This window comes from Meriones unguiculatus, chromosome 7 (assembly GCF_030254825.1).
Source record: "Meriones unguiculatus strain TT.TT164.6M chromosome 7, Bangor_MerUng_6.1, whole genome shotgun sequence".
Taxonomy (NCBI): Eukaryota; Metazoa; Chordata; class Mammalia; order Rodentia; family Muridae; genus Meriones; species Meriones unguiculatus.
The window spans coordinates 89,477,352-89,503,946 of NC_083355.1; the positions used below are offsets into that span (position 1 = coordinate 89,477,352).

General features: G+C 45.3%; 1 protein-coding gene across 13 annotated transcripts in view; it reads left to right on the forward strand.

The window, feature by feature from the left end:
* Positions 1-26,595, forward strand: part of Sipa1l1 (signal induced proliferation associated 1 like 1) — a 290,762-nt gene that overhangs the window by 216,860 nt on the left and 47,307 nt on the right. For all 13 annotated transcript variants that reach the window (XM_021653798.2, XM_021653855.2, XM_021653864.2 and 10 more), the window contains 4 exons: positions 2,116-2,273; positions 12,258-12,828; positions 13,431-13,705; positions 19,043-19,312. In XM_021653798.2, the coding sequence (XP_021509473.1) occupies positions 2,116-2,273; positions 12,258-12,828; positions 13,431-13,705; positions 19,043-19,312 (1,274 nt within the window). The remainder of the gene's footprint in view (positions 1-2,115; positions 2,274-12,257; positions 12,829-13,430; positions 13,706-19,042; positions 19,313-26,595) is intronic.

Here is a 26,595-nt window from a genome sequence, read left to right on the forward strand (position 1 = left end):
CTCTCTGATCTACAGTCTCTGGACAGTTGGTAGACTGAGTGAAAGCACCATTCTAAGAGAGACAAGTAAACTCATTCTGACCAGTCAGTGGACATTAATGGATAATCTGTGGAGAGAGAGCTCTGTCACTTGAAGAAAAACATGAGATTTGTCAGGGTACCACATTTAATACCAGGGTGGAGTTGTTGAGCACAGTAGTTATCATTTCAGTGGCAACCATGTACACGGTTTAATTTGGGGAGGCAACGGAGGCAAAAATATTAGTCTTAAGTTAAAATATGAAGGTAATCTGTACTGCTACATACTAGGAATTTTTATTCTCTAGCTAATTGTTTTCTTCTGTGTAGATAACTTTATACTTAGAAATATATTTAAGAACATATCTTTTTAAAATAGTTTATATTTATTTTAAAATGAATAGTTTTTTACATTTAGCATAAGACAAGTGGATTTGAGTCCTTTATTAAAACATGAATTCCACATATCAAGATATATTAAAGAATGATTTAGCAGAAAAAAGATAATGACATCTGTGTGGAAATAGAGGTGATATTTGTTTTTATCCATGGTCTCACAGTAGTAATGAACTTTGCCTGCCACATTCTCGACAGCAATCAAATCAAACCAGGCTTCATTTCCATAGTACCTGTTGTTTAGAAATGAAGCAAACTGTCTCACTGGAAGATAACTTGAACTGCTTTCAAGTCCCTGAGGTTAAAAGTCTGTTTCCCAGGATTTGAGAAGTTGCTGGGCAGCCTGGCAGAGGGCCCGGGTTTGGTTCCCAACACCACTTGGTAGCTTACTATGATCCGTAACGTCAGTTCCAGGGGATCCAACACCTGTGCTGGCGTCTGTGGACATCAGGCATGTAGGTAGTGCATAGAGAGACGTGTAGGCAGGACACTCAGACCATAAAATAAAATAGTTCACTTTTTTGTAAGTATGTTTACCAACATTTTTCTCCAAACTTCCAACTCTAATCTAAAAGGCAGCTGTCTTCCAGCTGGCAGCCAGCACGAGGCTATTGGTTTTGTGTAATTTACATGTGTTAATGTCCCTAGAGAATTTAAATAAAAACTGAGTTGTGTGAGTGCAGGTTTGTGTGCAGCATAGGTAGTTGCTGCCATGTTCGGTTGTTTCGCTCTTTGGAGAGCTTCCATAAAACAAAGATGAGAAACATAAACGTCACTCCAGTTTTTCCTTTTAAAAAAAAATTTCATTGATTCATTCATTGATTCATTCATTTATTTTTTCCAGTTTATTCACTTCATATCCCCACTGTAGCTCCCTCCCTCATCTCCTCCCAATCTCACCTTCCCTCCCTTTTCTCCCCTTATGCCCTTTCCCTAGTCCACTGATAGGGGAGGTCCTCCTCCCCTTCCCTCTGACTCTAGCCTATTGGGTCTCATCAGGACTGGCTACATTGTCTTCCTCTGGGACCTGGCAAGGCTGCCCCCCTAGGGGGAGGTGATCACTCCAGTTTTCTTACACTGTAGTCACACTATCTCAGAAGCCTCCTCAGAAGGCACTGACTGGCTCCAGGTGCCTGAATTTGACAACCATGACAGAGTGTGTATAGCGTGAATCAGAAGGTGGTCGGAAGCAGCTCTCTGTAATTAAGGAAGCTTTTCAAACCTGAAACCTAACCTGCCTTTAAATTGTTACTACTTGTGGAATAGTACTAATTTCTGTGTTCCCAGCTTGCAACACACACTGTCTACCAGGAAACCCCTCTTCTCCACATTTTCTGTAAAGGAAACTGTGACATAATTGTGTTGTAATTACTTCAGCCATTCCTCATCTCTAAAAATCTTCCCCAATGGCAAGTTTCTTCTCTGAAAAAAAGAACACAGCTGTTGCTATAGAAACTGAGGATCTGGACATGTCAGCTATTAGTTATTTTTATCTGAATGGCTGTATCCTTTATGCAAATTTTAGAATCTTCATTTCCACATTCGTCCTTGGAGAGGATGCTAAGACAGGCTAAAGTGTTGACAGGAACTGTGATCACCTGCACCAGTACATGATGTAGAATAGGCACCTTCAATGTAGGGGGTGGGGGAGGGTGTCTCCAAGTGTCGGCACTTACATTGGTGCTTGCTTGTTTTCTTGTAGCTCCTGAGGAAGCGGCACATCGGAAACGACATTGTGACAATAGTTTTCCAAGAGCCTGGAGCGCAACCATTTAGCCCTAAAAACATCCGCTCTCACTTTCAGCATGTTTTTGTCATTGTCCGGGCTCATAACCCCTGCACCGAGAGTGTCTGTTACAGGTAGGCATGGATCTGCAGTGGCGTGGTGGGTGGTGGCTGTGCACAGGCCCCCTCCCCCAGCTCTGCTTTCTGGAGTACGGTGGGACGCCTGTTACTGTCATTTTTATCTCCACATCGTGCGCACAGTTGGCTGAATTCTCATGATGATGTACCTGCTGGTGTTGGCATTCCCCGGGCGTGTTGGTTAGACACCTGCCGTTTCCATTTGCACCTCCTCCTTAGGTGCTGTCCTTCATCCATGCCATCTGGTCACCAACTAACTAATTACTCATTCTGCTAATTATATATTTCTTTTGGCATGGCAAGAGGAGAGAAGAATGTTCATAATAAATAGAAGTTCGTTTTAAAAAAATTGTTGCTATTAAAAAAAAAAAGCCCTTTACTCTAACATTTCTAAGCATACTCTAAGCCTTTCCTGTGTCTTATTAGACATTTGCTGGAATTGTTTCAAATACCCAGAGCATTTCCCATGCACTGTCTACTGGATTTGTGCAAAGGATTTCATACTACCATGTACGTAAACAGTGAAACCCTTTTGACTAACACCGGGAAGTGTGGCCAGTGGACAGTGTATTTTAAAGGAAGCTTTTTCTTTTCAAGCCTTTGTCTAACCCAGCATTGTCCAATGGAAACAGTGCAAGCCACATGCTTTTGTTTTTTAAAAGGCATTTTTTTAATTTTGAAATTATAATTTAATTACATCTCTCCCTTTTGTTTCCTCCCTCTAAACCCTACTGTATACCTACTCTCCTTCAAATTCATGGCCTCTTTTTTTTTTTTCACTAAATAGCCAGATTTTTTTCTTAGGCAATCATAGGTAAAAGTAATTTTGACACTTATTTTTGATTCAGTGTTTTGTTTTATTTGCTAAATATATATAAGTTATTATTTCTACATTATAATCTGTAATTTAATATATTGATATCGATTGTGACCCTCCCCTTTTGTTGTTGTCGTTGGTGGTGGTGGTGTGGTGGTGGGGTTTTTTGTTTGTTTTGGTTTGTTTCAAGTCTCACTGTGTAACTCTGGAACTCACTCTGCAGACTAGGCTGCTCTTAACCTCATCGTGATCCACCTGCCTCTGCCTTCTGTACCCTGGCATTAGTGGAGTGAAAGGCACACACCACTGCACCTAGCTGACTGTGACCTTTCTTTGGACTGAGTTGAATGCCTTTTAGCTAGAGCACATCTTGGTACTAAAGTTTCAGTAAATGAACTTGGTCTTAGGATTTCATAACACTTATAATTGAAAAATATAGTTAGCCAGATTATTTCAGGACATTTTGTGAAAGTTTTGTCTAAATCTTGCTTCAGTTTTTAATTTCATATAACTAAATTTTAGTCTGATTTAACACTCCTCATCACATGTGCTCAGTAGCCACTCTGGACTGTTAGCCGCCTCCAGCACTGAGGGCGGTGTCTTGGCCTTCCTCAGAGTTTTCTTTTGTTCACACCTCACACACAGATACATAAAATGCTGAAAAATGCTGGTTTTTTTCTCTGCCACTCTTTGGAATTCTTACATAAGGACACTACCTTCTCTTTTTAAATTTATTTTTTTTTTTCATTTTGATTACGTTTATGTCTATGCACCATATGCCTGCCTGTTGCCAGCAGAAGCCAGATGAGGGCGTCAGATCCTCTGAAACTGGAGTTATGGATAGTTGTATACTGCCATGTGGGTGCTGGGAATTGAACCTGGGTCCTCTTGAAGAACAGCCAGTGCTTTTAATTACTGAGCCCGTGGGAGCTCATCCTTTCTTTTAATATAATTTTTTATTTATTACAATTTATTCACTTTGTATCCTAGCTGTAGGCCCACCCTCATCCCCTCCCAATTCCGTCCACTCTCCCTCATCTCCTCCCATGCCCCTTCCCCAGTCCACTGATAGTGGAGGACCTCCTTCCCTTCCATCTGACCCTAGCCTATCAGGTCTCATCAGGACTGGCAGCAATGTCTTCCTCTGTAGCCTGGTAAGGCTGCTCCCCCCTCATGGGGAGGTGATCAGAGAGCAGCCACTGAGTTCATGTCAGAGACAGCCCATGTTCCCCTTACTAGAGACTGAGCTGCCACGGTAGCCCATCTTTTTTTTTTTTTTTTTAATTTATTTATTATTTATACAGTATTCTGCCTGCATGTGTGCTTGAGAACCAGAAGAGGGCACCAGTAGATGGTTATGAGCCACCATGTGGTTGCTGGGAATTGAACTCAGAACCTTTGGAAGAACAGCCAGTGTTCTTAACCTCTGAGCCATCTCTCCAGCCCCGGAACCCATCTTTTTAACCCAGCCATGTGTGATGCTCATGGGGATTCTGTCCTGGGAACAGGACACCCTGGTTCATGACATGAGATGGACGGCCTTGAATTTCGTAGTTGCCAGCCAGGCCTCAAGGCCTAACATTTTTCATTAGTGTGAATATTTAGCCGTTTAAATCCAAGAGAATATGTCAATTTGTAAACTTACCAAAAGAAGTCAGAGACAATTTTGAGTCAGTGACCTCCGTTTTTCTGTTGTTAAGACATGGAATTGTTCTGTGTCCTTCCCACATGGAATAGGCGTGTTTTCTGGGTTATGGGGGGTGGGGGTCAGGAGGTATCTGGAGGCCTAGTACAAAGTTCGCTGTGCTCTTGCATTCTTCAGTGATGGTGAACAGGGAAGAAGGAGCTTATTTTCTCATGAAAATAAAAGTGTCCTGGGGCAGAATGGAACATTTGTGTTGGCTTCAATGTGGTCTGTGGGTGCTTGTGAGAATTTTCCCCATGTCCTAAAGGCCCCTTCAGACTACGCGGGATTGTGTGCCACACCCCGCTGTTAATTTAGAGTAATCAGTGCTTTTTTTCTCCAGAGGTAAGGCTAGAACCCTTGGTCATGACAGACTGAGCTAGATCTCAGCTCTCAGATGTCTTTGAACATTTAAAAGTTCTGAGGCAGAGATGTGGCTCAGTGTAGAACACTTGTCAGTCACACATTTCCAGCCCCAGTCCTCTTGGCCCAACCTCTCCACTAGAAACACTCATTTATTGTTTTGTTTAATTAACATCTGTTTGGTGTGTGATATCTGGAAGATGGAACCATAGTTTTATCAAGTGTCTTGCTGTAATGACTTAGAAGACAGGGTCAGTATAAGGAGACATTACAAGGATATTTAACCAAGAAAACAGGACTCGGCGTATTGTGTGTTGTAAAACACAAATATATGGAAGTTAGCAGGAAACAGAGAGTCAGTTCAGGAGTGGGGAGTGGGTGTGTATCCTAAAGACAGGGATGGAAGGGCATCACTGCGCTGTTAGAGTAACCCTGGGGAAACAGTTACTCAGGGTCTACGTGGAAGACAGTTTTGCCATCCGCTTATGTCTTTATTTAGTCCTGAACCTACCATGTATGTGCCAGAGAGAACAAAGACCATTTCCTGCCATGGATCCAGAGAATGTGTGCTCAAGTTTGCTAGTGGTTGATCAGAGTGCCCTCCAGCTTCTGTTGTTATTGCCATGAGCTTAATTGCCTGATCTGATTAGAAATGACAAATCAAAAAGACAAGGGAGCTGCGTTAAAGTAAAAATGCACTGAAAACCGTCACTCTGTGATTACTGTCAGAGGAGGTAGAAAAGCCATTCCCATCAAAGTTACAGATTCAGTAAACATAGCAGCCTGGGGTCATCTGATTTGAGAGCACCCATGCAGCTTCACGATTTCCAGTAATGAATGCTGGCTCTAGCATTGACCATCAAAGGTCACAAACACCGCAAAAAGAGACAAACATGTGCCTCATAATGGCAGAGTGCCACCCCACCCTGTCCCTTTCCCCAATCAAATTAGACTGTGATCAAGCCTTTGAGTCAAGGCGCTGTAAGGAAACGCAGATGATCAACGAGCAGATTTATTCTCCACAGAAGTTACTCTCTCAGCAACCAACAGCCAAGTTTCTTCAAAAGATGCATTGCAAGAAAGAAAATCATAAGAGCAGTACACAGGACCCTATAGGATGAACACTGAGTAAAGATTACCTATCAGGATGGCATGCATAAGGCCCAGTCCATTCACCAATATTGTCCCTCCCAAACAGTTAATTTCAATGTGTGGATCGTATTGAAACCATACTCTGTCACTCATGCACATGTGGACATCTGAAGCAATTGGAAATTGGACCACACATTTGATGAAATTAAGGAATTATTAATTTTAAAAGTAAAAGTTATAAAACTAATAATATTAAACAAAATGACCTATGGTCTCCAAAACAGAGGTTAATTTGGATCTGTAGCTACTTTAAGAAAACATGTTTCTTCTCTCAGAAAGGTCTCCATTTTCAGTGGTTAAGATAGGATAAATATTGGAGAGTAAGTGTGATGTGTGGTGCAAAGGACACTTGGAGCTAGACCAGCTGGCTCTCAAAGTTCCCCTCTGCAGCAGATGGCTGCCTGTAGGACCTGCTTAAAATCCAGCTAGTAGGCAAGCGAGCGTGGCATGCACACATCCTCAGGCCTGCCTGGTCTCTCCTCTCAGAAAGAAGGCATCTGGGAGGTTCATCTAACGAAGAAAAAAGTCCAAAGAGGTGGGGGATGCACCAAGCCACAGTTAGTCCTACAGCCGGTCTTTCTGCTGCTCTTCGTGCTTAAAACTCCGAAGCCCGGCCTGCCTGCTGTCTGGGTCCTTCAGGCCTGCTCTCTCAACCCCTCCTGACCCCTCTCTCATGAGATATGTCATCTCCCCAGACATGTGCTGTGCTGCAGCTCTGCTTGAGCTGCTTATGGGCAGGTTGCCCCCGTACACATGTACACCCCATCTTTGCTTGTGCTGCTTGCTCTTTGGTGCACACACACACACACACACACACACACACACACACACACACACCACTTTTGGAGCTCCATGAGCATTGCTGGGGAGATGAGCCCTGTTGGAATCCAGGCAGATGAGCTGCATGTGAGTGTGTTTGTAGCCAGGGTCCAGGTCTGCTGCTTGCAAAGTTCTTCAAACGTTGTTCTCTCTAGCCCCAGCTGCTCCCAAAAGGGACACACCTCTGGGCTGTGTTCAGTGTTTTCTTGTTCTTCTCCTTCTTACTATTATTATTATTATTATTATTATTATTTATTTCTTTGCTTTGCTTTTTGTGACAGGGTTTTTCTGTTGTAGCCCTGACTGTCCTGGAACTCTCTCTGTAAACCAGGCTGGCCGGCCTCTCCCTCTCAAGAACTGGGATTAAAGGCGTGTATGCATCACTACTGCCCAGCTCTGTTATCATCTTTTAGTCCTGTTTATTTCTGCTGTTTCTGCAGTCCTGGGGACTGAGCCCTGAGGCCCAGCACATGCTGTGCAAGTGTTCTACCCCGAGCGGCATCCCTAGACCTCTTTTCATTTTTATTCTGAGATAAGCTCTCACTAAGTTTTTTCTTTTTATTTTTTATATTAATTACAGTTTATTTACTTTGTCTTCCAGCTGTAGCCCTCTCCCTCCCTCAACTCCTCCCTGCCCCTCTCTAAGTCCACTGATAGGGGAGGTCCTCCTCTCCTTCCATCTGACCCTAGTTTATCAGGTCTCATCAGGACTGGCTGTAATGTCCTCCTCTATGGCCTGGCAAGGCTGCTCCTTCCTCGGGGTGGGTGGGAGAGGTCAAAGAGCCCACCACTGAGTTCATGTCAGAGACAGTCCCTGTTCCACTTACTAGGGAAACCCACTTGGATGCTAAACTGCCATGGGTGTGTCTGAGCAGGGGTTCTAGCTTATATCCATGTATGGTCTTTGGTTGGAGAATCAGTCTCAGACAAGCCCCTGTGCCCAGATATATTTGGTCCTCGTGGCACTCCTGTCCTCTCCAGGTCTTATTAATTCCCCCTTCTTCCATATGATTCCCTGTACTCTGTCCAAGGTTTGGTTATGACTCTCAGCATCTGCTTTGATACACTGCTAGGTAGAGTCTTTCAGAGGCCCTCTGTGGTAGGCTTCTATCCTGTTTCTTGTTGTCTCCTACTTCCAATGTCCATCCCATTTGTTTTTATAAGTGAGGATTGATCATCTTACCCCGGGACCTTCTTCTTGTTTAGCTTCTTTAGGTGTACAGATTTTAGCATGTTTATCCTATCTTATAGGTCTAGTATCCACTTATAAGTGAGTATACACCGTGTGTGTCTTTCTGCTTCTGGGATACCTCACTCAGGATAATCTTTTCTAGGTCCCACCATTTGCCTGCAGATTTCATGATTTCCTTGTTTTTAATTACTGAGTAGTATTCCATTGTGTAAATGTACCACAGTTTCTGTATCCATTCCTCCGTTGAGGGACATCTGGGATGTTACCAGGTTCTTTTTGGCTGTTACAAATAAAGCTGCTACAAACATGGTTGAACAAATGTCCTTGTTGTGTACTTGAGCATCTTTTGGATGTATGCCTAGGAGTGGTATAGCTGGATCTTGGATCTCACTAGTTTTACAAGCTGGTCTTGAACTTATTCTGTAGCCCGGGCAGACCTTGAACTTGGAATCCTCCTGCCTTTGCTTCCTGAGTAGCCAAGCTTACACCACTTCACCACCAGGTCTGCTTCATTTTTCTGTCCAACTTGAGGTTGAAATCAATTGTTCATTGCTATTTACATGCTTCTAAAATTCAAGCTTCTTTTTAGTTTTGTTCTTTTCCTTTCTGGAGGGTTTTTTGGTTTTGTTTTTTATTTATGTATTTGTTTGGTGGGGAGCATGTGCCACGGCATATGATGAAAAGTCAGAGGACGGCATACAGGAGGAGGTTCTTCCTTCCCCTCTGTGAGCCCTAGGGATCGAACTCAGATCGCCCCGCCTGGTGGCAAGTGCCTTTACCCTCTGAGCCTTCTTACTGGTCCCTCCCACTCTCGCTTTGAACTAGCTGTGTAGCTTTGTCTACTAGTCCTCTTTCCAAGTACTGGGATTTCAGGTACACCCCATCCTGCCGGCCTCTAATGTTTTATCTTCTTACTTTGCTTTGTTTACATTAAGACTTGTGTTCAGCTATCCTTAGGGCATCCTTGTTTAACAAAGTGCTATTTTGTACCAAGATGTATTACTTCATTCAAAGTCTTTGGTGCTACAAACCAAGTAGACACAGCCTGGTGGTCGCCTCTTAGACCAGGAGAGTTGTATGGATGATCCCATTATCAGGTACCAAAGGGAAAGAAGAGAAAGTTGGGAATCCTTTCTTGGAGGTTAGGGTGGAGTCATCAGGGGCTCTGTTGTTGATACTGAGAGCTTGCCTTCGGCCCTGGCACTCTCCGTGCAGATCATGGTGTTTTCTGGAAAGTTAAGGATTTGTACCCACAGTTTCCCTAGAGATGAATGCTGGGCGCGCTCTGGGTCTCCCTGTTGTTTTCAAGAACTTTGGAGAGCATGTCCATAGAGGAAAATGGACACACGTTTCCCTAGTAGAATGTAAACTTGAAGTCAAAGATTTTCTGGAAGTTTGAGAGCCAGTGACCTTTCTAAAGTCCCTTTCAATACTGGCCTTCCCCCAGCCCACCTGGGTGGCAGGTTCTAGTCCTCCGTGCTGCTTGGTGAACGGATTAAAAACAGGTGGCTCATTGACAAGGTACAAGACAGCAAAGGAGGCTAAGGTAAATGTGGCTGAGCAGAGGCCCTTTAAAAATCTCTTGAAAATAGCAAGAACCACTTAGAGTTAATTTTAGGGACCTGAATTTAGGAATTCTAGCCAAACTTCGTTTTGAATTGAGGCAAAGTGTTCTGATTGGCTTAAACCAGTTCTTACCATGGAGAGTTTAGCGTCTGTAGCATCTAAGTCAGTGATCCTCTAAACCTTGTGGGACCGTGGAAGTTAGTGCAGCTAAGGTAACAGTGTGGGAAAGGTGCCTTTAGGCTCTCATCTCCTCACGGTCTTCCTGAGGATTCTGTTTCTAATATTGCAGACCTGATTACTGTCTGTATCACTTACCTCCCATCTGTGGTGAATCACAGATAATTACATGGTAAAGACTCAGTTCTTTCCCTCACAGCTCGTTCTAGAAGCTTCTAATTATTGGTAGGTGGCCTGTGTGTGTTTGTCTAAAGTTTTGTAGTTTAATAAATAGATCTATGTACTGTTCCCGGCTCAGGGGCAAGTAGACGTGCTCGCAATCACACCCCTGCTGAGCATGTGCCTCTTCTTAGTTAAAATAAAACCACAGCTGTTTCCTGAGGAAGAATAATGGTCTGAGTGAAATTAGCAAGGAAAGAAATTGCCAACCTTAAGATGAAAGATACTACCCGTTTCTGGATTCTCACAGGATTCCTTGTAGAAAATCTACCAAATCTGGATTTCAGTATTTTCTGCTCAACTTCAGAAGGGGGAAAGCTAACATGATCAGATTAAAATTACACAGCTGTCAGCAGTCAAGCCAGACAGTTCACGCTGACAAGAAAAATTGCCTTTGTAATAGTGTGTAATTAGGCCCTAATGCATGCACAGGGGAGTCTGAGGCGGCTTCTGCAGTTGGAGCATGGGCGTTGGCTGACACCTCCCTTTGTCGTCAAGTGAGCCAGGTCCCTTTCTAAAGGTAGCTTGTGAAAAGCTTATATGGTGTCCAAGCTATCTCCTGACAGTATAGCTTTTCCATTTCATCTAAGTATAAGCCTTCACTTGTAGATCTATCTATCCCAATCCTGTAAGATACAGGAAATTTTCTAAAAGTTCCTGAATATCTTAAAGTGAGACCTCCTACCCTATTTTGGGGAGGGTGAGACTCGACGTCATTTTGTGGGCTGCTGTGAAAGTCAAGATAGCTTAAAACTCACAGTCATGCTCTTGCCTCAGCTCCTGAGTGCCGGAATTAGAGACCCTGACACGACCTTTACAGTAAAGAAAGCAGGCAGCAGAGGCCTTCAGTTTACTTTGAAAGCACACGCTCCAGTTGTATCCTTTCTCTTGGGAATTTAGATAAAATGTTTTACAGCGAACCGTTTCATGCTGACTCACTTCTAAATCATGTGAAAAGGGGGATCATCATTTCTAGCCATGTCGGGCTTGGCTGAGGGTATCAAGCCTGATCTGGAAAACTGATATAAGACAGAAAGCCTCTATTTCTACCCAGCTTCTGTTGTTTTAGGAAATTTTTAATATTTTTCTCTTTGAGATTAAAATTAGTAGATTGGTATAGATGTTTATGGTCATTTTTCACAGGCTTAGTTTTTTAGCTATGTGTATGCAAAAGGAATGATGGGAACAAGCTTTCTTAGGTCAGTTTGACTTACAAGAAACAGTAAAGGGAAATGTGTTTCTTACAGAATCACAGGCCAAAAGCAGAACATTTGGACCAAAGAATAGCTCAGATAAAAACCATGATTTTCAACTGTGGCAGTTATATAAAAATCATAATTACTATTGATTTTTTAATTTTAAAGTTATGCTTTTAATCTGGCCTCATGATGCTTCATGGGCCAACAGATAATATTTGCTTTATTAGAAATCACTCATTCCCATAGGTCATGTATCTTCTGACATTTTTCTGATGAGCTGTGTCTTAGCTGCAGGCTTTCTGTCTCAAATGGGGACGCATGTGTGTTCTGACAGAATCTCTGTTCTGAAAGGTTATGTGATGATAGCAGCCTCCACCAGAAATAGTCTGTAGGTATTTAAAATAGCTTCTAATCTCTTATGTGGAACCTTACAGTAAGCTGCCCCCACCCCGTGATGATGTGGCTATTTGACTCTAAGCTTTTAGGTGGAAAATAGGGTCTGCCTGGAAAAAACTTCAAGCCTAATGGTTGATTGAAAAAGTTGACTCGTTAAGCAGAAATTTTCATTCTTTCTTGCACAAAATGGGTGATTGTTTTGCCTTTAGCACATGTTCCTCCCTTTCCTTAGAACTGAGGAGCAACGTCAGGGCCTTGAATGTACACACTAGACCTGTGCTTTGCTACTGAGCTGCAGCCCCAGCCCTTTGTCACAGCACATTTTATCCCCACATTGTAATAGAAGACAGACGTACTGACACGCGACTCATCCTTCGTTCTTTGCTTTGTGTCTTAGCGTGGCAGTCACCAGGTCCAGAGATGTGCCTTCTTTTGGACCTCCCATCCCTAAAGGGGTCACCTTCCCCAAGTCACACGTGTTCAGGGACTTCCTTTTGGCCAAAGTGATTAATGCAGAAAACGCTGCTCACAAATCCGAAAAGTTCCGGGCCATGGCAACCAGGACCCGCCAGGAATACCTGAAAGATCTGGCAGAAAAGAATGTCACCAACACACCCATCGACCCTTCCGGCAAGTTTCCGTTCATTTCTCTGGCCTCCAAGAAGAAGGAGAAGTCTAAGCCTTATCCGGGAGCGGAGCTCAGCAGCATGGGGGCCATTGTGTGGGCCATTCGGGCCAAAGACTACAGCAAGGCCATGGAGTTTGACTGCCTCCTGGGAATCTCCAACGAGTTCATTGTCCTCATTGAGCAGGAGACAAAGAGCGTGGCTTTCAATTGCTCCTGCAGAGATGTCATAGGGTGGACCTCCAGTGATACCAGCCTCAAAATCTTCTACGAGCGGGGAGAGTGCGTGTCAGTGGAGAGCTTCCTGAGTGAGGATATCAAAGAAATTGTCAAAAGGCTGCAGGTGAGACTTTTGGAGGAATTCTTGTTCCTAAAGGTTCCAGGATACCAAAGCCAGGGCATAGCAGCTTGGGTGGCATCACTGGCTGCTCTGGCAGTTCCCTTAATGGTGGGTGAAGCAATACCATTTACCTGATGCTCCTTTTTCCATCATTTCCCGAGAGAAGTAGCAGCAAAGAGAGGGAAGTCACATTGGCTGGGGGTTTGTGTTGGAAAGTCACCAGCACGTCACCAGCATGTGACCTGACCTCACTGCCTTGGTGATTGGTGTTGCTGTAGTTGCTGAAAAAGCTGTTAGATTATCTGCCACTGTGGATTTTTTTTTTAAGGGCAATTGAATGCAGAATACAGGTTCTCTTTGCTGCCAGCTCTCTGTGGGTCTTGCCAAGCTTTCCCTGCAATGTCAGGAAAGCCATTGGGCCCTGTGGAGGCAGCCAGTGTGTTGCCTTTGCCTCCTGGCTAGAGGCTAGGGAAGGGGAGTCACCAGCCTGCCCTCCAGCCAGCTGTAGGGCGTTCAGGAATAACCCACGGCAGTATTTTTCCACCTGAGTCTACTCTTTGATAACCTGGAGCTCGTAACCCAGCACCTCTCATTCCCTTGTCCAGTTTGTTTCAAAAGGCTGTGAATCAGTGGAGATGACTCTGCGAAGAAACGGGCTCGGACAGCTCGGCTTCCATGTCAACTATGAGGGCATCGTGGCGGATGTAGAGCCCTACGGCTATGCGTGGCAAGCAGGTCTGAGACAGGGCAGCCGCCTGGTGGAGATCTGCAAGGTGGCGGTGGCCACCCTGAGCCACGAGCAGATGATCGATCTCTTGAGAACGTCTGTCACAGTGAAAGTTGTCATCATCCCTCCCCATGAGGACTGCACCCCACGGAGGTAGGTGTGGGTTGGCCGCTGAGGTCGGGGCTCCTGGGCTACATGGAGCATCAGTTGATAGGCAGCTCGGCAGCCAGAGAGAAGTTGACCTCTAGCTCCTTCACGGAAGCCCTCCCAGGATGCAGCTTGGTGAGTGGCTGACAGTCTAGGATCTGCATCTCTGGGAGAGTAAAGCTGCTGCTGCAGACACAGTATCTGCAACACCCATCTTGAGCCAGTAAACACAGAGCACATCACGCCTTGGCCTGTCTGAATCTTTTCCTTCGTGGTCCGTGATGATTGGACCATCTTCACTCCCATTTATCTCATTGCTGTTTAAAACCCAACTGTTGTTGTGAGCCCTACTGTCTGGGTCTGGACAGCTGAGCCTGACTTCCAGGCTTTTTCCTGGCAGCATCTGTGGGGCCAGGAACGGGCTTCAGATGAGTCACTGCTTTGCTTGATGCTTTAACAGCTTGTCTGTAGCCTCCTAGAGGGAGGCCCCAGAAGCCCCTGCCTGCTCAGCCAAGCCAGCAAAACTTCAATTCTTTAAAACTTCACTTCTTTACTTCTGGGGAAGTTGCTTGCTGGAACAAAACTAATCAGCTGTTTTTTCCCCCTTTAGGTTTTTGCACATTTTTTGTTGGTTTAAAAAAAGTCTAGCAGGGGTGGGGGATGGTTGGCACATGCCTTCAGTCCCAGCACTCAGGAGGCAGAGGCTGGCAGATCTCTGGGTTGGGGGCCAGCCTGGTCTTCAGAGTGAGTTCCAGGACAGCTAAGGCTATACAGAGAAATCCAGGCTTAAAGAACAAAAATCAAAAAAGATATGTTGTTTATTTTTAGCCACCATTTTCTAAAAATTTCTCTTAAGATTTTTGTAGTTAATTCTTAGACCCTTTAAAGCAAAAACATAAGCTGGGCTGTGGTGGTACACGCCTTTAATTCTAGCATCACGAGGCAGAAGCAGAAGGGTCTCTGAGTTTAAGTTCAGCCTGGTCTACAAACTGAGTTCCAGGACAGCCAGAGCTGTTACACAGAAAAAAACCCTGTCCAAAAAAAAAAAAAAAAAAAAATATATATATATATATATATATACATATATATTAAATAGATCCAAAATATAGTTTTTATTTGTACCCTAAAATGCCCAGTCTTATATGTGTCTGAGTATTCATGGACTTAAGATTGGCAAATAGTAGAATATAAACTACTACAGTGGATAATTTGTGCTACTTAAAGACTAAGTAGACTTTAGTTAAAATCAGTCTTTGCTCCGAATAGCATTTATTTATGACACTTACCAGGTGGGCAGCCTGGGGGGGGGGGGGGTCATGTCAGATACAGTAAAATCCTTTAGTCTGAACAGATTAAGAACACTCTCTTCTAGATAGCCAAGAAACAAAAATATGTACCCGCACAACTTTAGTTTAGCTAATCTGGGATATAGGGTGGGGGTGAGGGGCTGTCCTGAAGTCCTCCTATATGTATTCCCTGTCTGCTGAATGCTGTCATCTTAAGTTTTCTGCTCACCTGGCACAACACATGGCGGCTCAGAGGGCAACTGGGCTCTTATCTAGTGTATTCTCCAAGTGCCCTGCACTGCTTTACTGCCCGCTGCCCTTTTATCTCCCCAAATAGGAGATAGTATATAATCAGGAAAAAGTACCCAAGCTCTCAGAGTCCCAAACACCGGATCTGCTCTTCTTTCTAGGCTCCAGGTTTGTGGGGAACGGAAAGGAAACCATTGGTAAGAGGGTGGACACAGTGGAGCTGCCTCCCTTGCTGCCACTGAAACTGAGTGAGGGATGGTTTATTGAGTCTCATCTAGGCTGGGTTTACCTTCTGTGGAGTGTTAGGAAATACCAGTGGCTGAATTTTTACTTCAGTGATCCAGGTCTTCAGGGAGAAAAGCAGTTACATGAATTAATGCATTTAATTCTTTTAGCAATCCTATGAGGTGATTGTATGACCATTATTCATGTTTTTAAGAAACCAGATAGGGCCAGTGTGATGACTCAGTGAGTCAGGTCACTTACACCAAACCCGATGACTAGAGGTTAATCCCTCGATCCTCCTTGGTAGAAGGAGCTCCCACAAGTTGTCCTCTGACCTTGACCTACACACATAGTGGCACACTCCCACAGTAAACAAACAAATAAATAAATGATAATTTTACCAGAAAAGAGTAGCTTCTCAAGCACTCCTGGCACTGACTCCAGGCTGTAAGCAGTACTCTGTAGGTTGGTACAGACTGTTGCCCTAAATGCTAGCATAAATTGTGGATGTGCTGGCAAATTTACTCAATTCCTGGTTCATGGTGTCACTTTTCCCCACTGGCCTCTTTGAAGCTGCCAGTGTGACATGCATAAGGGCAGAGTTGGACCAGATGGGACAACCTGTTCTGAAATCAGTGTGGGCGACTCCCACACACCGGAGGGAAGGAGCCACATCTGTCTCCCACTGAAAATCACGCATGCCATCCTCTCCGAGCTCACACATGTCAGGTGCTGAGCCGGGACGCCGGGTGAAAGCTCAGTTCTAAGCCATGGCCCTCCCTGCCCCTCTGTGCAGGTGGGAAATTGTGCACTGTGCAGATGCCTTCGCAGGCCTGAAAGCTGTTTGCTTCTGCAGAAGTGGCTTCAAAGGAAACAGTTGAAGCATTAACACCTCGTTATAGTTTTCAACAAAATAAGAGAACGGTCTTCTGTCTCTTCTCTGCACTTCACACTCCCACTGCTGTTTCCTCAGCAGCTAATTACTCTGTTCTCTGACTAGTCACTGTCCTCTTTGTGAGCCTTCCTAGGCATCCCTGGGGTGAGGGAGGACAGGCCTTTCTACCTCCTGAAGCCTCGCAGCCACCAGGACCTTGAAAGCACCGTAGGCAGTCACACAGTGACCACATAGCAGGTAGACTTAGTGCGTGTGCGCAGGTTCATTTTGAAAAGGCAGCTTCTAAAAAATGGACGTTAGCGTGACAGCAATACCCGTCAAAAGATTTAAATAACAGATATAAAACCAAGGACCCTTTACCTTTTCTTAGAACACAGGCCAACCCATCCACAAACTGCTTTCCAACTGTAGTTTGTTTAAGAGAAGGGACACAAAGCAAAGCCAAACCTCGGAACCCCTGCCTTGTGCCTGGTGGGGCCTTGTTTCACTTTTCCTCAGTGCCCTGTGGCTGCTTCATATTTTAATAAAATGGTGAGGCGAAGGGAAGGCGCTGCCCCAAAGAATAACTGGACAGCCAAGAGAACAGCACAGTGAAAGCAGCGTTGAGGGCCTCATAGCCCCAGAGTCTGTGACCACTAGTGTCTGTGACCTCTGGGACTCCAGCCGTCCACTTGATAAGGGAAGTAGCGGCTAGAGGGTGGATGAGGTGCCCCCGGTGGTGCAGCCTTATTCTGCAGGGCGCTGCTCTGCAATCAGGGGCCATTCAAGAGCTAAAAACAGTTGCATAAAAAGACCAAATTATCTTTAGTACTATTATTTTTCTTGCTGGGAATTTGAGAGTCAGATTATCTTTTAAATAGGAATGGGTTGCAAAGTAGGGTTTTTTTGTTGTTGTTGCTTTGTTTTTGCTTTGAAAGTGAGAGCATGCCATGCCGCCTTTGAGCTAGAAATCATCCGCTCCAAGTCTCATTCTCCAGATGGGATTCCATTGAAAGGAGCTGCATGTGGCTTTAGAGCCAAAGTCAGAGCTCCTAGGGACCAAGCTGCTCATAAACATTAGGCTTTTAAAATTAGGTTTCAGTGGGCCTTTTGGTCAGATTTAGCACAGAAACAGTAATGCCTGCTGACTGTAGCTCCAGTTGGGGTTCCAAAAGGTGCAGACTTTTCCTTTTGTCATAGGATACATTTTAAGTGAGATGTGATTCGTTGTGGGTGAAGGATGTGTAGAATTCTCCAGTTATGGACTAAAGTAAGCCAGGCCTGCAGACATGCTGTTCTGTTGGTTAAAGTTGACCTGCGTCCTCCCAACTCCAAGCTCCCTAGGCCTCTGTGCTCATCCATAATGCCAGTGGAGTGCAGGATAGCTCCCCCATTATGGACTTGTACTACAGTTAAATTAGGAGCCATCCCGGTTGCTTCAGTCTGTCTTAAAGTTGCCTTCACCAACACATTTTATTTCCAGGAGACCATGGAAAGCTTTTCATGACTACTGACATGTGGCATTAAAAGTAGCCATTGGCTTTGTCCTTCAGAGTACTGTCCACTCTTGATTCCTCCTATCATTCTTGGGATTTGCAGAAATAGGTAGGATACAGGCCAGTAAGGTGTACCCCTGCCATGAAGGCAGTAGGAAATGGCAGGTGGCTGCAGTTTGGTTTGCTGTGAACTGCATGAGATTCAGAAAAGCACGCCCTATCTCAGTAATTTTTCAGTGCTAACTATATGTTAAAATGGTACAGTTTTAGATATTTGGGTAAAACGAGGCACTTTAAATAAATTGCATCGATTTTGTTTCATTTTCTAAAATTAAAATTCCAACTGCGGCTCATCCATCCGCTAGCCCTGGTCTCACTCTACATTCTCTCCAGAGCCTCGTGAGTGAGTCTTCATTGCTGCTCTGTTCAGCCTCGCTCACATTTTCCCTCCTGCTTCTCAGTCCTTGCAGTCCCTGTTTAAAAGGAGTTCTTCAGTCAACAATGAAATTCTGACACACAAGTTAATACTGTAGCAAGGATAGAATTGGTTTACCTACTTAAGGACAGACAGAATTTCCCATTGTTTAGATATAAAGAATGGAACGTGGGTTTCATATCTGCGGACTGAGGTTTCAGGTAGAGCAGAGTGATGGGACTTGTGTCACTGAGCGTTGATGTCACTCAAGAAGGGAGACTCCTTCGTTTGGAAAGAAAGAAAATCTGGATCACATTATGCTTGGTCTTCCAGAGAGCTTAATAATTATTGCATTTCTGCAATTGGTTTTCTCCCTCCTAAGCTAAATTTGGCTCTCTGATTCAGTTTTGGGATCTTTCCTGACTTAATTTTCTTGGCTCTACAAGGGCTCTCCCAACCCATCTTGAACTGCCCTCCCTCCTCTTTCGGTCCCCAGTTGGAGTTCTCAGTGGCAGAGAGGCTTGTGTGCACTGAGCTACCTGCAGCTGTTCCAGAGCCTTCCCCTCCTGAGCGCCCCATCTCCCAGCTGACCTGCTCTGTAGGTTGCCACAGACTCCTCATCTTGGTCTGCCCAGTTGGGACTGAGGAAAGGAAAATACTTGTGTGATTCTTCTGGTCCTAGGTTGTGAAAGGGAAGTTCCAAAGATGGAAAGAGGTTTCAAGACTGTTAATGGGAATGAGCGTGTCTCCACCAACACAAGGCAGACTTGTTTTTTTCCTGTTTCTTCCTTCTAACAGGAGTTGCTCAGAAACCTACCGCATGCCAGTGATGGAGTACAAGATGAATGAAGGTGTTTCCTATGAGTTCAAGTTTCCCTTCCGGAATAATAACAAATGGCAGCGGAATGCCAATAAGGGTGCTCACTCGCCCCAGGTTCCGTCCCAGCTGCAGAGTCCCATGACCTCACGGCTGAATGCTGGAAAGGGAGACGGGAAAATGGCCCCTCCAGAAAGAGCTGCCAACATTCCTCGAAGCATCTCCAGTGATGGGCGCCCACTGGAAAGGAGGTGAGTGCCCTCTCAAAGGTCACTCTGGCCTGAGCCCCAAATGCAGAAACACTAGCTATAGGCCTGCCTGTATTTCTCTGAAGTAACACTGAATTGCCGTGAGTAGCTTGTAGAGCATGGGAACTTTCCCAGCAGAGTATCCAGCCCCTTGCCACGCGAGTTGTATGTGCTTTGCTCTTTAATTTCTATGTGATTATCAACAGAAATCCTCACCTCATAGTAGTGGAACTGGATTAAAACTTAGATAGCAGATCTTAAGGCGACAGTGATGTATTATCATCTTCAACATTCTTCATTGTTTTAGGCAACTTACACGATGGAAGCAATGGGATGCAAGGGTTTGGTTGAATATCTATGTTTCTATCATTTTATTTTAAAAGGACTTTCAGAAGAGAAACTCAAACAGCACAATAAATTTTTTATGTCCTGGAAGGTAGAAGAAGGCAGTGTTGAGAAGGCAGCACATGGGGAAGGCTAAGACAGTTCACACCAGGGTAATTAAGCAACAGGGACAAGGATGGAGGTCCTGGAACACAAGGAGCCAATTCTAGTCAGACTGAAAGTCAGAATAGACGCTTCACAGAGTCTGCCTCGAGGAGCAGTTGTGTTTAACCACCTCAAAGTGGGACCTCGGCCTAGCATTAAACTGGATCAAGTTCTTTCAGATGTAATAGCAAATGGATCTAAGGTTTCAGTCATGGATCTGCAGATGCAGTCCCCTCCATGAGTGCCATGGAGGTGGTTTTTATCAGAGTTGATGCTGGCGGTTTCTTGTGTCCCAGTCCACTCTCATTTTCTTCTCACTTCTCCTGATACTGCTCACACTCCTGACGTTCCAGCCTTTGGAGCTGGAGTGTGGTCTATGTTCCAGAACTGTGGTGAGTAGGAGAGTCCCTGTGTCAGGCCTTCTTCAGCAGGAGACGGTGCCAACAACAGTGTCACCACTCATCATTGTGTGCTCAGAGTCATTTAAAAATGGAGGCCTGCATGGTATTCTAGCTTCAAGCTTGTGTAACACTTAGCCATCTTGGAATACTAGAATGCCACATCAACATGCTTGTCAGCGCTCACACATAAAGGTGCTCTTCTAAATCCCTCACTGACCATGAGGATGTATGGACAGGGCCTTGCTGTTTACCCCAGTAAGATTCCTCACCCAGACTCACTCCATCCTCATCTGGACTCCTCTTGCTTTTATTATTTTTGAGGAGGAAAAGCCTCCAAGAGAGCTCTGAATAAATTCTTTGTTTTACTCACTCCAAACTTGGCTCTTCCTGAGGTGTGTTAACCGTAATTCATAGTTTGAACGTGGGAAGTCATTGTTTAAAGGGCCCTCTTTTTCCTGCCAGCCCCATTTCTTCCACAGAACCACCCAGAGGCTTTCACGCGTGAAATCTTTTGAGACATTTCCTTTCACAGTGCTCCACGTGGTACAGTAGTGGAATGTGCTCTGATTCTGTGTTGAATCTAATGTGCAGCAGAAGCAAAGCTTGCGAGAGTTCAGCAAACTGCCATGAAGAGGCAGAAGTGTTTTTGTGGCTCCATGGCTTCAGTGCTGCCTTAGTCAGGGTCTCTAGTGCTGTGACAAAAACCATGACCAGGAGGAACTTGGGGATGAAAGGCCTTATTCATCTTATAACTCTTATAACAATTATAAGAGTTATAACATTATAATTGTTATAACATAACAATTCATCACTGAGGGAAGTGAGGGCAGGAAGCTGGAGGCAGAAACTGAAGCGGAGGCCTCGGAGGCATGCTGCTTACTAGCTCGCTCCTCATGGCTTCCTCAGCCTTCCTTCCTTCCTTCCTTCCTTCCTTCCTTCCTGTCTCTCTCCCTTCCTCCCTCTTCCTTCCTCCCTCTTCCCTCCTCCCTCCCTCCCTTCCTTTGTCTATTTGTTTCAAGACAGGGTTTCTCTGTGTAGCCCTGGCTGTCCTAGAACTTACTTTGTAGACTAGGCTGTCCCCAAAGTCAGAGATCCATCTGCCTCTGGCTCCTGCGAGCTGGGATCCTCCCTTCCTTTGTCTGTTTGTTTCAAGACAGGGTTTCTCTGTGTAGCCTTGGCTGTCCTGGAACTCACTTTGTAGACTAGGCTGTCCTCAAAATCAGAGATCCATCTGCCTCTGGCTCCTGAGAACTGGGATTAAGGGTGTGCTACCACTGCCCAACTCACCCCCTTTTCTTATACACCAGGACTACCAGCCCCAGGCAGAACCACAGTCTGGTGAAGGAATTTTCTCAATTGAGCCCATTTAACCCTGTTATATCAAGTTGAACAAAAACTAACCAGGACACGTGCTTAGGGTATACATTGACTCCTTGTTTCTGAGAGGGACTTGTAGGATTCTAGAGGAGCTTCCTCCGTGTACCTGAGCCTGCTGCCTGTCTGAGCCCCACCCAAGGGAAAAGACATCTCCCTAGGGGAGAGCCAACCACCACAAAAGAAACCTTGCTCTTTGGCTTGTGGGAACAGAAGGGACAGAAGTGAGGCTACTGTATGTGTGGGGGATACTGAGTCCTACTCACTGCCCCTTCTGGCTTCAAATTATGTGGGATGTTCTCTGAGACCCCTACTAGAATCCCGGATTCTAGAATATTTTGTGAAATCTCATCCTGTTCTGGCTGGTTGGGGGCCATCTCCAGTCTAAAATGTATGGTAGTCTTCTATTGTAAAACCTTGATCTTCCCTTACAGCCACTTGATTCCATCCCTTCTGCCCCAGAACATTGTGCTTAGCTGTGGAGAAACCAGCTCTCTTGAAGCATAAGCCAGCAGCAGTCAGTAGTGCCCTCTCCCGCACAACACGCGCCTGCTTGCACGCCTGCTTGCCTTGCTCGCGTCCAGCACAGTTCTTGGATTAAAAATTAAAGTGTTCATTTACTACATACAGAAGCCTACTCTGCACCTCATGGTTTGCCGAACCACAACAGGCCCAAAGGTCACTTCTTAAATTTACAGAACAGATTGTTTTCTTTTAATACTTAAGGACATAATCTGTATAACAATAACACATGTGGGTGTTTGGAATTCTTAGCAAGAAGTTTTCAGCTGCATAGGGTTCTTTGTACGTTAAGAGAAACCAACATGTTAGAAGCAGTGGCTCATTTAGCATTTGAAGTCTGATCCATTTTGTTTGAATGTGAGAATTTTATGCTCCACAGGTGTCCATCTGATTACAGAATTTTATAGTGTTTTTGGACTGTATTTGTTAACAAAATTAATATTTACTTAGCAGGAATAGGTAACACGATACAATTGTGGTTTGGGCTTCAGGTTTGTCTAGAGTTTAAGGGTGGGAGTGGAGTAAAAACAACTCCCGCGGCACCCTGGGCTCGCTACATTGCTGAATTTAAGCATACCAGGGGACTAGTCATAACGCTCTAGATCTGAGTTAATAGACTCAAAACCTAACAATGTCAAGGGCTTTGGATAAGCAGCCGTCATCTTAGCATATGAAAGAGTTTCCCATTCTACTTGTTAAATAAAAATCATCACAAACCCTCACTGTCTGGGATTAGATCTCACTGGGCCGTGATTGCGCTGACACCCTCTCCCTGAACTCAGTTGCTTGAGTGGACACAGGATCTTTGCATCACAGCACATGGAGCTTTGTTGCGGCTGCTCTGGCCAAGTCCATACTGCCACCCGTGTTCTCAAAGCAAGCGAATAGTGCTCAGCCCTACTTTATTGCCAACCTTTGCCACTCCCTCTTCAGAATGTTTCCTTGTTGCTATGGTTTGGATGTGTGTTGTGCCCCTGCTGCCAAAAGGTCCGTCTGCAAAGGCTTGGTCTCCGGGTGGTGTTTTTTTTTTGGGGGGTGGGGATGCCATGAACCTTGGATATTTGAGACCCAGTGAGAAGTCTGTATAGGCCATTGGGGTAGAGCCTCAAAGAAGGTTGTGGGACCCCTCCCTGTTCCTACTCTGATTTGTGGCTTAGAATGTGAGCATTCTCTCCAACACACACTTCTGCCAGCCTGCACCACACTCGTGAGAGAGTTAAATAATGGGTTCAGTCCTAGAATTTTGAACCCCAGAACTGTGAACTCGAAGTTTTTCCTTGTAAGTAGGCTGTTTGCTGTACTTTGCTATGGTTATCAAAGCCGAATGAGTACACTACATCGTCCTGAACCTAATTTATGTTTTAATCACTGGCTTTTTGCTCCTGCCTTCTCATCCCTCAGTTTCCCCTCCTCATTCTTTTATCCCCACAGTGATCATCATCTCTAGATTGACATCCACTTCAATGAGTCCGTCATCACCTGTATGTAGGAAGTCACTAACTTAAGGATTTTCTCTTGGCCTCTTTTCCCTTTTGCATATTCATACATCTCTGCTAAAAGTCTGCACCTATATGTCAACACTAGTGCTTCATACTCAAAATTCAAACTTGAGTTCCCCTTTCCCCTTTCCAGTTCCTCCCTTCCCATCATACCCACCTTGATGAACCACTTTGTCCTCTACTCCAGTATCCCAGCCTGACCTAGGAGTCAGTCAAAATTCCCTGCATTTTTACTTCTACTCTTACCTAGTAACCTGCTTCAAGATAATCCCCATCCTCTCCTGAGTTCTCTAAGAGAGAAGAGAGAGAGTTTGTGTGTGTATGTGTGTGTTTGTAAGGTCACAGCTTGTCAGAGGATGGTTTCTTAGAGCCAGTTTTCTTCTTCCACCTGAGAATCAGACTCAGGTTGCCAGGTGTTTTGGGTTTTGTTTGTTTTGTTTTCCGAGACAGGGTTTCTCTGTGTATCAAGCCCAACTGTCCTGGACTTGCTTTGTAGACCAGGCTGGCCTCTAACTCACAGAGATCCACCTGCCTCTGCCTCCCAAGTATGGGGGTTAAAGACATGTGCCATCATGCCTGACTTTCAGGTTGCCAGGTTTATATCATAGGACAGCAAACACCTTTATGCACTGAGCAGCCTCACTTGCCCTCCCACTCTTTTTTGAGCTAAGGTCTCTAGATGAGCCTGGACATCGCTGACTCAGCTATAGACTGGCTGGCCCATAAGCCCTAAAGATCTTCTGTCTCTGCAGCCCACAAGGAGGCTTACAAGCACTCCTTGCTACCTAACTTCATGTGGGTGCTAGGGATGGCGCTCGGTCCTCATGTTTGTGCAGAGGCATCTTACTGACTGAGCCTTCTCCTCAGCCCTTGAGACTCCATTTGTGTTTAAGCTTCTTCCCTTTTGGCTCGAGAGAGTTCATACTTCATGCTACTTCTTAAAGTCTAAACTGTTGCCAGTTCTGAGGCGCAGTCTCCTGCTGGCAGAGTCATGTGATGGAATTGGAGATATGCCTGGAGCCAAACCTTGCCTGACTTCTGCAAGGTCCTCAAGATCAAGTCTGGCTCCCCAGTTTGGCTGGGACATCACTGAAGCTCTGCTGAGCCTTGCTGTCCCTGTCTTGTCATTCACGTGCATGCACATGCATACATGCACACGCGCGCGCACATACACACACACACACACACACACACACACACACACACTCCAGCCTCACCCTTGTCTCTTACCTATAAGGGCCTCTGTCGCCTGCACATGTCACATCCTCCTCAGTGCACAGTCCAGCCCAGCCTGCTACCTCTCCACTTCTCGCTGCTCAGCTCCCATCTGAAAAGTCATTTTCAATATCTCTGAAAATGTCTTTTCCTGTCTCTGCCCTAATTGCCCCCTCTGGGAATGTTGGTCATCAGATTTGCTCACAGAATCTGTTATATTTCATCTTAATCCTATTTGTCTAAAGTTCCAACTTAGCCTGACTTGTTGATCGCTCTAGTCTAAGAATCCGTGCACTGTGAGGTCTAAAGGGGCTCCAGTGAATAAAGGAGCATGGCTAGTTTGGGAACAAATGAATGGGTCTTCTTATAAAAACAAATGATCAAGAAAAACACTTTTGGTGTGCTAGCATTAAAGCTGCATTTGAATAGAGCTGCTCTCTGTTCTTTTTCGCAGGCTCTTATTTTAAAATATATCCTGATAAAACCTGTCTAAATTGACCCCACGTGAAATACAGGTTCTTGACAGAATCTCCTATGGGACTGAACCTGAGTTCTGATGTTGGGTTTGTCTTCAGGCTAAAGTGGAGAAGCAGAGGGCTGGGTGTGGCTCTCGGGCACTGGGCCCAAGCTTCTCTCCTGTGCTGCTCCATGGGAGCCAGCATGTGCTGGCATCTGCTGTGGGACTAGAGTTGATAAGATTCGCAGCTCCACATTGTTAGATGATACTGCAAGGATGGTTGCTGTTCAGGCATTCAGAAAATGACACAGCAACATGAGCTTGGCAAGCCTCGCAGCCCGATTTCATGTGCTCACTCCAGGGTAGCCCAGGGAATGACGGACAAATGCTCCAGTGTGGGGCCAAGCCCAGGCTCCCGAACCTCCCAGAGGCCCTTCTTCTCGCCTGTGTGTTGTACTCAGCCTTGGAAAAACCTTCACAGAAGCCTCCTCCCTGCACAGCCCCCTGTGCTATCAAGTGTTCTGCCTGGAGACCGGGGCACCAGGGTTCCAGGCTGTGCAAAGTGGGCACTGTGGAGGCACAGCTGATGAATGCGCCCTCTACCGTACCTCAGTTACCATGTGTTGGGGCTAGTCTGTTTTCAGGAATGATGTGTAGTCTTGAGTGACAGTGTTGTGGTTAATTCACACTGTCTGTGCTGAAAACCACTGTGGTGGTCAGTGTGCCAGCAGGAGTCAGCAGAAATGCTGTAGAATTCATCTACAAATTCAGTGGGCCTTAAAGGTGGTCTGGTGTTGTTTAAGTCAGTTGGATTTGGGGAAGAACTGTCAGGTGGCAAGTGCTTCCAGTGCCCCCACCTAACATGCCACCGTGGAGGTCAGCCTCTTTCTACCCCTCACGCATGTGCATGGCCCTTCTGGCTTTCGTGACTAACCTGGCTTTCTAAGTCCCATGTCAAGTGCTTTTTCTTCATCTTGCTTCCCTTTCGACTACTTCACATCTTACTTGGGTACTACATCAGATATGTAGGTGACCGTTCATCTGCGCCAACTTTAGGTCTCTGTACCCGTCATCTTAGTTACTCCTCTCATCAGCCCAGTTGGTTGTGTTTAATCCTCCGTCTGGGCAAGAGCACCCAGTCACTGAGAGGTATGTTTTGCAAAGTCACAGCCAGTCAGTGGTGAAGGTGAGACTGGCATTGACTCATCTAACGCCAGAGCCTACTTCTCAGCCAGTGTGGTACATGAGTGCACTGCCACTCCATAAAAATTAGTGAAATGAACCCCGTTAATGGACTGAGTGGGCTCCAGTCACATTCACTGAAGTCAA